This window comes from Oryctolagus cuniculus, chromosome 2 (assembly GCF_964237555.1).
Source record: "Oryctolagus cuniculus chromosome 2, mOryCun1.1, whole genome shotgun sequence".
Taxonomy (NCBI): Eukaryota; Metazoa; Chordata; class Mammalia; order Lagomorpha; family Leporidae; genus Oryctolagus; species Oryctolagus cuniculus.
Window position 1 is genome coordinate 42,782,730 of NC_091433.1, and position 12,328 is coordinate 42,795,057.

The window sequence follows — 12,328 nt, forward strand, 5'->3', positions numbered from 1 at the left end:
CTGGGGCCATGGTGGGCGGCGGTGCGGTGCGGGGCTGGGGCCGTGGTGGGCGGCGGGGCAGGGCAGGGCGGGGCGGGGCGTCACTCACCCCGTGGAGCTTCATGTAGAGGCCGCAGGCATTGCACACCGGCTCGCCCTCGGCGTTGCGGCGCCACAGCGTGGTGGTGGTCGTCTGGCAGTTGGCACAGGAGAGGCCCACTCGGCGGGAGGCGGACTGCGACACAGGGAGGAAAGCTTTCCCGTCTGCTTCTGCAGAGCTGGGCCTCCCCGGAGGGGTAGCAGGGCTGGGCCACTTGCAGCAGCCCCATCTTGACGCTCCCTTACCCGTGCCACTGGGAGAAGTGAATGAAACCAAGACTAACGCTGCAAGTGCACCCTCGGCCTGGCTTCCGCAGCACATGAATGGCTCAGCAACCCTGGCTCTGGCCGCAGAAATGCTTTCACCACAGATAGAACTAACCTGGGCTGTGGGTGCGGGTGAAGAAGCCCTGTACCCTGATGGCGTCAAAGATGGAATGGGCCTTGGGACCTCAGGGAAGGGAAGTATCACGTGTCCCCTCTGTCCCTTCCTAATACCACGCAAGCCAATGGTTGCTGAGCAGAATCAAATTACCTTCAAAAACAGCATGGTACCAAGAGCTACAAATCAGTCCCAGGCATTGGGCCCAGTGCAAACTGCTTAACCTCTGGGCTTGGGGTTTTAGCAGCCTTCCTCCTGGGGCTGCTGGGCACGTAGGACACCTTCCAGACAGCACTGGCATGGGAGCCAGTGCAGCTGGGTTCTGGCTGCACATGGGAGACACACTGTCAGTGTGACTGTGGGTGACGCCACTGGCTTTATGAGCCTCAATCTGCTTCTGTGCATCACAGGGGTTGGACCGGAAGGTCTGGCACATGCTGGGGGCTCACACCAACCCTAAGGGTGTGAGAAGTTATGCACTGCTCCCAGCCACCTGCCCAATCCCTCAACCCACACCCTCAAATTCCAGAATTCCAAAATTCCAAACCAGAGACTTTCCAGCTAATGGGAGAGCCGACAGCAAGTGCCAACGGGAGTGGGGGGCCCGGGGAGCCCCAGCTGCTAGACTGGGCTGGGGGCGCTTGCTTACCAGTCGGCGCTGAGGCTTGATGAGGGGCCGGTTGATGCCGTTCATCTTGTGGTAGAGGCCGCAGGCGTTGCACAGGTAGTGTCCCGTCCCGTCCCGCCGCCACAGCGGGGTGGACATGGCCCCGCAGTTGACACATTCTCTGCCTTCCGAGAAGTCATCAAACATGTCTACTGGGTGAGAGACGCACAGGACTGACTCTTAGTTCATGCCCAGCAACCTCGCGTGTGACAATGTGGAGGCCGCAGGCATAAGGCGGGAGGAGAGAGGGGTCACCTTGCGGTGCCTGTCGCTTCCTCCGCTCACCTCAACCCCAGGGCAGCAGCTACACAGATTGCAGTGGGAAGTGGACTTTGTCACAGGCACAGCCTGCAAGCAAGGGCTGTCACCAGCAGCCTGGGCGGCAACCTGGGCATCCACACTTCACCCACTCCGGCCTTCAGGGCCTACAGCCTCCACAGCTCTCCCCTAACATGGAGATCTGCTGAGATCCTCCCCCTTCCCACCGCCAATTCAAAATTAACGTTATTTCCCGCTGGGAATACAAGTACAACATGTATTTACTCCAGGGAAATGAGAAAGTGCCAACAAGGGTAAAGAAAATAGAAATCTTTACCAGTTACAAGCATTTTTGTTCTACTGCATCCTTGGCAAAACTTTCTATGTTGACAGATATCTCTGCCTAATTGAGGTCAAGCTATATAATTTAAGCCCTTCCTGCCGGTTCAAGCCCCAGCTGCTCCACTTCCAATCCACCTCTCTGCTATGGCCTGGGAAAGCAGCAGAAGATGGCCCAAGTGTTTGGGCCCCTGCACCCACATGAGAGACCCGGGGGAAGCTTCTGGCTCCTGGCTTTGGATCGACACAGCTCCAGCCATTGTGGCCATCTGGGGAGTGAACCAGCAGATGGAAGACCTCTCTCTCCATCTGCTTCTCCGTAACTCTGCCTCTCCAAAACTCTTTCAAATAAATAAGATAAGTCTTTTAAAAAATAATTTAAGTCATTCCTTTGCATAATACCAAAGCATTATGATATTAATTAAAAATTACATTATTAAAATTTTTATTAATTACATTAAAGTTTCTTTATTAAAAATTATTAACTCATTGTAGCACAACATAATATTCCCTCATGGGAATGTGGCATACTTTGTCCTTATCCATTTTCTCATTTTTTGTTTTGTAAACACTGTCTGTTTTGTACACAGATTCCTGGGTTTGTGTTTATTCCTTAGGGTATTCTAGGATTAGAATTTCGAAGTCAAAGGGACTAGATTTTTTTCTTAAGTTCCTGAAATTCTCAGACTGCCCTGCATAGATTTCACTTTTCTCAGGGTAATGTCTCTGTGCGCTCTGCTACCACAGCTGTTTGCCTGCTCACTGGCACAAAGTCAAGGTGCACAGCATGACCACCCACGGGAGTCCACCCTTGCACCGAGGCTGTCATCCTGTGCCTCCACTCACTCCCCATCACCCGTATCTTCCTTGTGCATTGAATCTTACAATGGACAGATTCCACGTGCATCCGTGCATCTGTTCTTGCGATCCTGGTGAAGAGAGGCTGGGCTGGTTTTCTTACTCCCTGTCTTCTGTGTAATTCCTGGCTTAGAGCTGCAAGAAGTCTCCCTTGACTCCATGCTGTCCTAATTTTATGTCCCTAAACATAGCTACCTTGATCTCTGGATTATTCTTGTCCTGCTGCTCCAGTGCAGAGGGGGCATGTTTTGGGGGCAGGTGAGTGGAGGGCCCCTCCACCAGGACCCAGCCTTGGGGCTTAAAGCTGGACATTTCGCTCCTCTTAGACCAACTACTTGCTGTAAGGGAATGTGGGCAGGAGGAGGATGGGGGGGGGGCTACCCCTCAACTCTGGGTATACAAACAGTCATTTGCACCTGCAAACAGGTAGCTGTGTGTCCACACCAAGTAAACAATGTGCAGGTGTGAGGGGCTGTTTGCTCAGGCCAGGGAGCTGAGCACAGCCGGCGAAAGAGAGGCTATTTTTACACCTGGGTCACTCGGAGGGCCTGCCACAAGGTCACCTGCCTTCAGAGGTGACTGCTGTCCACAGCTTGTTCCCACCTAGACTCTGTCACCAACACCACCCTCACCACCTCTGCAGCCCTTGTCTGTAGCTGCCAGACTGGCTTCTTAAACACAGGACCTCCTCTGAGGAACTAGAAAGGACCTAACCCCACCCCCCACCCCCCACCCCCAGGAGCGAGACACCAGCAATGTCATTTTCTCAGGATTTGCAATAAACACTAGATGGCACTACAGTCTCAAAAGTGAAACAAGACTCCTCATTCTCCTCTCAATTGTGCTTGGGGAAGCAGGATTGTGCAGATCATCCTTCCAGTCCAAACCCAGTGCAAGCCTCTTATTGTATTTGTATTTATTATGAAAAAAAATTAAAATCAACATTCAGAAGTGGACAGGGGCCGGTGCTGTGGTGTAGCAGGTAAAGCCACCGCCTGTAGTGCCAACATCCCATATGGTCGCCCGTTTGAGTCCTGGCTGCTCTACTTCCAATCCAGCTCTCTGCTATGGTCTGGGAAAGCAGTAGAAGAAGGCCTAGGGCCCCTGCACCCACATGGGAGACCTGGAAGAAGCTCCTGGCTCCTGGCTTCAGATAGGCACAGCTCCAGCCATTGCGGCCATCTAGGGAGTGAACCAGCAGATGAAAGGTCTCTTTCTCTCTTACTCTTTGCCTTTCTGTAACTCTGCCTTTCAAATAAATAAATAAATCTTAAAAAAAAAAAAAAAAGTAGACAGAATATAAAAATGAACTGTTATTTAACCAGTATCCAACCTCCAACAATTTGTGGTCAGTCTTGTCCCATCTCGACCTCTGCCCACTTCCTCCCATCCTATATTATTGAAAGAAATCCCAGGCACGCTTATCATTTATTCATAAATAGCTCAGTATGCCTCCCTCACAGATAGAGATTCACACTCTTCCCCTATTAAAGATAAGCAAACCAGCTTCTTTCCTACCTCCTGGTCCATTTGAGCACCACAATAAAAAAAATCTCATGGTCTGTTCTCTGATTTAGGAGAAAGATCGCCCTTTCCCGTCTCACAGACGGTTCTATATGCATGACAGAATCTTAGAGAAAGACCCAGGAGTCTTGGGAGGTCTCCCTTTGCTGACTGCTCATCTGCTGCTGCAAAACTCCCTGAGGCTTGTCTCAGAGAAAGGGTTACACATTCAAGCAGAGATCTTACTGGCCAGCTAAAGCCATTGGAAGTTGGCAAATATGTATTTGTCACCGACAAATATTTACTAAGCATCTGTATTTAAGCACTCCCATAGCTGTCACAGGAGCTAACAGAGAGCTTTGTTCTCAGAATGCCAATGATCTAGTGGGGCAAACTGGACGTGAGTATCAGTAATGACTAACACTATTACTCAATGCATTTTCAGGACATACCCTCAACAGAGTCGGGGATTGGTGGTAGGCACCACCGAGACAGGATAGGAAGTATGGAAGCCCAACCCAGAAAGAAGTCTGAACCAGGCAGGAGGGTCAGGTGTTCCAGGAACAGCAAAGGAAAGACCTGGATGGGAGGGACAGCCCGTGTTTCCCTGGGGCTCCCAGTCAAGACAACCGCAACCCACCACACCTCCAAATCTGAGGAGTTCCCACATTTCCCACCACAAAATCTTGTTCTCCTACCTACTTGCTCAGGGACATATGCCATAAATTTTCTAAATGCTATTACACAGACAAGGCACCCATGGAGTTAAATGTTCCATAATGTTAAATTTAAAAATGCAGCACACGGAACACCAAAGACTTTGTGACAGCAGAGACTACCAGAAAGACACTTTTATTAGATCAGTTAAATTGTATGGACTTTTCTTTGGTAAAAACACCATCCTGAATTCTTATAATTGCCTATATTTGAAAATTTGATGAAAGAGAAGCAGGCATTAGGTGTGGCAGTTAAGATGCCCCTTGGCAATGATTTCTATTTCCCATATCAGGGTGCCTGGTTCAAGTCCAGGCTACTCTGCTCTGATCCAGCTCCCTGCTAGGGCAGGAAGGCAGATGATGGCTCAAGCAGTGCAGTCCCTGCTGCCCATGTGGGGAGACCTAGATTGAATTCTAGGGCCCTGGTTTCGGTCTGGCCTAGCCCTGGCTACTGTGGGTATTTGGAGAGTAAACCAGTGGATGAAGATCTCTCTCCCTTTCAAATTAAAAAAAAAAAAAAAGAAAGAAAGAAAGAAAGGAAGGAAGAAAAGAAATAAACTTAAAAAAAAAAAAACTGGAACTCAAACATGGCAGCAGCTCCTAACCCACACTGAGGAAGGGGCTGTTTGATCTCTGACTTCTGACACATGTATTTTTTTCCCTCCTGGACTGAAGAATTGTGGGAACAGATTTCATACCCTGCTGCCTGAGCACACACCCTGGGGGAAGTAGGGGTGAGTGAGCCCCAAGCCAGCACTAACGTCTGGGGTGAGCCTTCCTGTCCCTTCACAGGGAAGGTGCTGGGTGGACCTTTCCAGGGAGCAACTTCGACTTCTGAGGTGGGAGGACAAAGCTGTGGCCTCCACCTGAAGGCAGCCATACCTGCCCAGTGCTGGGCAACATGGGAATTGGTCCAACCACTTGGGAAGCAGTGGGAATCCAGCCCTGGGAAGGATCACCCCACATTGGGAGGAAAGACTTGTAATAATAGTTGTAAAGTCCTTTGCAAATAAGAGGAAAAACTTATAACAATGGCTGTAAAGTGCTCTGCAAACACCCAATGAGATAACAATGATGGATTATTGTTGGGAGCCTGGGGTTGGAGACACCAGAGGGAAGGGGGAGGTCTTGGGACAAATTGTGGTGCTGGGTTACTGGGGAAGAGGGAAGGACAGATAAAAGAGCCTAGGAGATTTGGGAATCTGTCCTTTTCTCAAACCACTGGGGCCATTCTGAGTCGTATACTGCCCCAGAGTTGACCAAGTGTGAGACACAGGTGGTCACTGACAGAACATAAGATTGACAGTGTGGGCTGGTAACTGACAGAGCACAAGACTGACAGTGTGGGAGCTGGCGCTGTGGCATAGCCGGTAAAACCACTGCCTGCAGTGCCGGCATCCCTTATGGGCGCCTGTTCTAGTCCCAGCTGCTCCACTTCTGATCCAGCTCTCTGCTATGGCCTGGGAAAGCAGTGGAGGATGGCCCAAGTCCTTGGGTCCCTGCACCCCATGGGAGACCCAGAAGAAGCTCCTGGCTCCTGACTTCAGATTGGCTCAGTTCTGGCAGTTGCAGCCAACTGGGGAGTGAACCTGTGGATGGAAGACTTCTTTCTCTCTCTCTCTCTCTCTCTCTCTCTCTCTCTCTCTCTCTGGTTCTGCCTCTCTGTAACTCTGCCTTTCAAATAAATAATAAATCTAAAAAAAAGAAAAAAGACTAACATTCTGTGCACCATGTGTGAGGTCTCAAAGTTGCTGCTCACGGGTCATACCGACTGATGATTGTTTCAGCATTCAAAGCACAAAATGAATGTGTCCTAACCCCAAGGATGCAGACCTAACTCCTCACCTTCATCCACGTCCTGTCTTTAAACAAAAAAGAAAAACAGTGTTTTAAGGAGTAAACAAGTTCAGTCTGGCTTCCTAGGTGCAGGACGGCCATTCCTAGGAATTAAGGCAAACTAGTCCCACCCAAGTGCCTGAAAGAAAAATGTAGGCCAGGAGGTTGAAGGCTCCCAGCCCTGAAACCCCAGCAGAGAAACTGACCAAACATTCCGCCCTCTCCCGGGTTCTGCCCCACCCCACCCTCTCAGGGACACAGGCAGCTGTTAGCAAGTCAGGGTGGGATAAGGAGGGCGAGGAAGAGAGGGAGAGACAGGAGGGGCAATCAGAGGCCAGGGGCATGGTGGGCAAGCTCCGCTGGGCAGTGCCCACTGCCCACAAGCTGGAGAGAAAGCTCAGCTGATGGGGTTAGTGTAGCTCAAGCATTTGCTGTGTCTGCTATTCTTGCCCCTGTGGTGAGTGCTGGACATACAGTCATACTAGAAAATTGTGGGTGAAGTCTCTGCCCAGAGGGGTTGGAGTCTAGCTGCAGACACATAAAATAAAGCCAACAGTTGACTACATGTGACAAGGCGCAGTGGGCCTGGGCTGTAGCCCCACCCACGTGCACATCTCCCGCTGTTCCAGGTCATGCTGTAACCTATCCCAGGAGAGCAGATACACAGCACAGTGAACATGACCCATGCCTAGTGTGGTCACCCCATGCTTCGAAAGAGAGGCCAGAGGACAGTCAGGAGTTTCCCGGGGAAGGCCCCAAACACGACCACAAGTAGGGTGGCCACCTGTCCAGAGACTTTCCTCTGGGAACCAAAGGGGCCTTAGGAGCAAAGTCCCTGATCCCACCGGAATGTCCCATGCAAAGGTCGCCAGAGGCTGGGCCTGGATCCACGCCTGTGGCTGGCGCCTGGGCCTGGGGCACAAGGAGCAAACAAATCCTGAGGTCTTTCTGCCAGCCCTTGAGCCTTAGGTCTTCTGGGCTTTGTCAGGCCCAGGCAGATGCCTGTGACAGGAGGCTGCGAGGGGAGGGCCGAGGTTGGGCAGCGTGAGGCCGGCTGGGATTACAGCACCTATTTTGGAAGCTCCAGCGGCAGCTGAACAGAAGCTGCGCACGCCAGGCCTGGCTTGGAGTGGCCCTGTGGCGCGGGGCCTCTGCCGCTGACTGCGGAAGACCAGGCAGAGGGGGCAGCACCCAGGCGCTGGCGGGGGCCTCCCTGCACAGCTCCAGAATGTGACTCGGGTTTAAAACATCACAGACAAGGACGTTCTGAAAGGAAGTTAGAAACAGCAGAAACATGGAGGAAGGAAGAAAGGGAGGAAGGAGCCAGAGGCAGAGGAGCCAAGAGGCTGAAGAACAAAGACAAGAAAATCTTCCAGGACCTAACACCCTGATCAGCCTAACCGCGAGCAGGGCTTACACATTACAAAGAGGACACCCGGGGGGGGGGGGGGGGGGGACCAGGTAGAATCCACCAGTCAGTCCTTCTTCCGGTAAATAAAATAAAATGTTTATTTACATATTTTTATCTATTCAAAAGGCAGAGACAGTGAGTGAGAAAGAGAGAGAGAGAGATCTTCCATTGTCTGGTCCACTCTCCAAATGCCCCCAACAACAGCCAGGGCTGGCCCAGGCTGAAACCAGAAGCTTGGAACTCAATCTGGGTCTCCCACATGGGTGACTAGGACTTGAGTACTTGAGTCATCCCCTGCATTAGCAGGAAGCTGCATCGGAAGTGGAATGGCCAGGACTGGAAGTGGCATTCCCGGATGAGGTGTGGGCATTCCAAGCAGCTGAGCCACAATGCCCACTGCCTTCCCTTGGTTTAGAAAACAAGTCTTACCCAGGACTAAGAGCCAGTAAACAGCAGCGCTGGGACTGAACCTAGGCTGGCCCACCAATCTCATAACCACAGAGCCAATCCCTTCGGCTCCTGCCTACACCTGCCTGACCATCCTACTGAGGCCCAACTCTCCCCAGAAGCAGGCAGGGGTTCAAAACTCACTCCCAGTTCATCTGATCTCCAAAACTCTCAGTGCACATCTGCTTCAACACTCTGCAGCCGACCTATCCAAGGGAATGCTCCCTAGCCTTCATCATTGTCAAGATTAGATGGTGAGAACTTCAAGAGTCCCCACATATGGGAACACAATGACAGCATAACAGATTTCCCAGCAAAACACAGAGTCAATCACAAGCTCCAGGAGAAGCACCTCCAGGTTTTAGAATTCACACTTGAGCCTGAGCCATGATTCTGTCATGGAAGCCTGGGTTGTGCAGTGCTAAGTCCATGCACTGCTATTGGAAATACTAAGTGTGGTGTCTGTCTGAACACTTAAGGCTCCTAAATTCCCAAGAGACGGCTGTCCAGGTCCTTCCCACCTGCGAATTGAGACACTGTTCCAAATGTAGGCAAAGGAAAAGAGAAAAGGAATACGCAAATGACTGCACTGTGTTTTAAGTTGCTATTTTTAAAAAAGATTTACCTTCTTTATTTGAAAAGGCAGAGTCAGAGAGAGATCTTCCGTCCACTGGTTTACTCCACAAATGGCTACACAGAGCTGGTCCAGGCTTAAGCCAGGAGCCAGTTCCTTCATCTGGGTTTGCCATGGATTGGCAGGAGCCCAAGCACTTGGGTCATCGTCTACTGCTTTCCCCGGCACATTAGCAGGGAGCTGGATCAGAAGTGGAGCAGCTGGGGCTTGAACCGTTGCTCATGTGAGATGCCAGCGCTGCAAGCATCGGCTTAACAGTTATGCCACAGGATATTTTTTAAACATTGCCTAATGTCAGTATTTTGTCCTTATACCAGTGGATTTTTTACAAATACTGTTTGGTCGCTTTGTTTCCCCACGTGTCTCCTAGGTGCTACTCTCCCAAGAATGACCTGTCAAGAGTGTTTGCAGTGGATCCTCCATGTACTGAGGAGCCTGGGCCTCAGTAGCTGTTGTGTCCAACAGATCCCTGGCCTGTGTCCCGGCACCCCAGACCACAGGCAGCCTGGGACAGCTGGCTCCTTTTTCGGCCAGTTCCCAGGTCTGACCAGGATGCTATATAACTCATCACCCAAGCTGGGGTACTTCTGAGACAAAGGGGGCACATTACTAATTATTCCAGCTTTGAATCAGACCCGCGACAGCCCCCCATCAGCCCCAGTGTGACGTCAACATCCCTGATAAACCGACTCTCTGGCATTTCTCCCCAGTGGCACCGGCTGACTTCACCACCTCCCCGACAAGGTGCACGCAGAGTGCTGGGGCAGAGTTACCTAACACTGCGCTCACCACCAGGCTCCCCCACTGGCGCTGACATCTCACAGCTTTTTGGGCTTCGGGCTGAAAATCAGCTGCAGCCATAATAGCCCTGACCGGGGATGAGCAAGTGATGAAGTTTGCTGTTTCAGGAACCCTGGGGGCCGAGCCCAAAGACACCCTCCACTTCTCTGGGCTCCACCTTGTTCATGACTCTAGCCACAGGTTAGCTGTGCACATCCCTAATGCTTCCTGTGGGGGTGCTTGCTCAGGTAGGCTGCAAGGCTCCTGGAGGGCAATCGGCACAACACACAGGGTCTTAAACCCTGCACGTACCATCTGGACAACTTAATGAACGTTCAGAGGAGGAAACCAAGGCCCCACGAAGGTGAATCAGTCACCTACGATGGTAACAGACCCTATCTCAGCCTCTCCACTCCACACTGCTCTCAGCTGGGCCATACCATCTGCAGTGCTCTGCACACCACGGAAACCCAGTGCACACTGACCTGTGTGACCTCAACAAGACCCACGGTGTCTGGAGAGGCAGCAAAAAGGCAACAGCACAGTGAGAATCAGAGTGCTGGCTCCCGGCCTGCGTGGCTGTCTGGCCACTGAGCTGCTGTGTTCCTGGACACGCCTCATAATTCAGCCATGACAGTCATCTAGGCAGGGCCAGGGGACTGAACACATAGGCTGCATATGTGTATATGCTGTATGCACCAAAGCCCAGCCCGTTCTTCTCAGAGATAAAACTGCTCGTGTGACTCATTGCAAAGCATTTTTTAAAAGGGGAAACATTTATCCTTAAGATGCTCATGGCAGGTCTGGTGCTGAGGCACAGCGGGTTAAGGTGTCCCCTGTGATGCCCGTTTCCCATATATATGGGCACTGGTTCGAGTCCTGGTTGCTCCACTTCCGATCCAGCTCCCTCTGATGGCCTGGGAAAAGCAGCAGATTATGGCCCAAGAGCTTGTGCCCCTGCCACCCACACAGGAGACCAAGAAGAAGCTACCTCCTGGCTCCTAGCTATGGCCTGGCCCAGCTCTGACCATTGTGACCATTTGGGAAGTGAACAAGCAGAAGGAAGATCTATCTCTCTCTCTCTCTCTCTCTAACTCGGAATTTCAAATAATTAAATAAATCTTTAATAAAAAAGAAATATGAAAACCTGACGATTTTTTAAATGACAATTCTATGGGTCATGTTCTCAAGATTTTCTCTTCCTGTAACATGGTTTAAATTAGTTAAATAAGGAGTTAACAAGCATCTCTGAGTAGGAGTTGGAAGATCAGAGATATCTACCTTATTTCCCATTTTCTGGGTGCTCTCTTCCTCAAAGTACCTTCTTCTACTTGGGCCCAGGCGTCTCCTCCAGACAGGCAGCCCCATCTGAGCTGAGACAGGCAGCTCAGGTGCCTGTTACGGCTGACTCTCCCCAGCCCTCAGGAGGGGGAAAGCTCTCCCTGTGGGCACTGCCTCAGCAAGTGTGGGATGGGACACACAGTGCTTCCCAAAAGCTGCCTGTCAATCATGCTGTGGACAAAGTCAGACACTGGTCTGGCTCCTCCCAGGCCTCTCCCCAGCCTGCGTCCATCCTCCTTCTGTGCCCTGGAAATGAGGGAGGAGGGGATGAGCACTGATGGGGAGGGTGAAATGGTACAGACCATAGGGAAGGCAGTCTAGTAATGTCTTTTTTAAAAAAATATTTATTTATTTATTTGAAAGTCAGAGTTACAGAGAGAAGGAGAGGCAGAGAGGGATGTCTTCCATCCACTGATTCACTTCCTAAATGGCTGCAACAGCTGGAGCTGCGCTGCTCTGAAGCCAGGAGCCAGGAGCTTCTTCCAGGTCTCCCACGTGGGTGCAGGATCCCAAGGACTTGGGCCATCTTCTACTGCTTTCCCAGGCCACAGCAGAGAGCTGGATCAGAAGTGGAGCAGCTGGGACTCAAACAGGCACCCATATGGGATGCCGGCACTGCAGGCGGTGGCTTTACCCTCTAGGCCACAGCGCTGGCCCTGGCAATGTCATGTTAAAAGTGTAAGTGCCCATGCCATTTGATCCAGAAATCCCACTTTCAGGAATTAATCCCACCGAGGTCATGACAGTTGTGTGAAATGGCTTATGTGCAAGGAGAGTCACAAGGATATTTTTTGCAACAGCAGAGGACTGAAAAAACAACTTCTATGTTCACAGTACGGGACCGGTTGATTCGGTTAGGACACACTATGTAGCCATACCGAATGAAGATCTTTATGTACCAATATGGAAAGCTTTCCAATAAAGCTGTGAAATAGCAGAAGCAAAATTAAGAGCAGTGCACGTGAGACTCCTTACAGAAACGGGAGAAGAACCCACATCTGATTTATTGTCTGTTTATATATACAGCAAATACATTTGGGAGGACAGACAAGGTATGACAGTACTGGCTGCTTGTATC

General features: G+C 51.0%; 1 protein-coding gene across 4 annotated transcripts in view; it reads right to left on the bottom strand.

The window, feature by feature from the left end:
* The window catches only part of GATA4 (GATA binding protein 4), a 77,733-nt gene that overhangs the window by 9,090 nt on the left and 56,315 nt on the right, over window positions 1–12,328 (bottom strand). For 3 of the 4 annotated variants that reach the window (XM_008248888.4, XM_051842518.2, XM_008248879.4), the window contains exons 3-4: window positions 1,110–1,279; window positions 89–214 (exon numbers count right to left, since the gene is read on the bottom strand). In XM_008248888.4, coding sequence (XP_008247110.1) covers window positions 89–214; window positions 1,110–1,279 — 296 coding nt within the window. The remainder of the gene's footprint in view (window positions 1–88; window positions 215–1,109; window positions 1,280–12,328) is intronic. The other variant, XM_002709438.5, reaches the window with a different exon arrangement.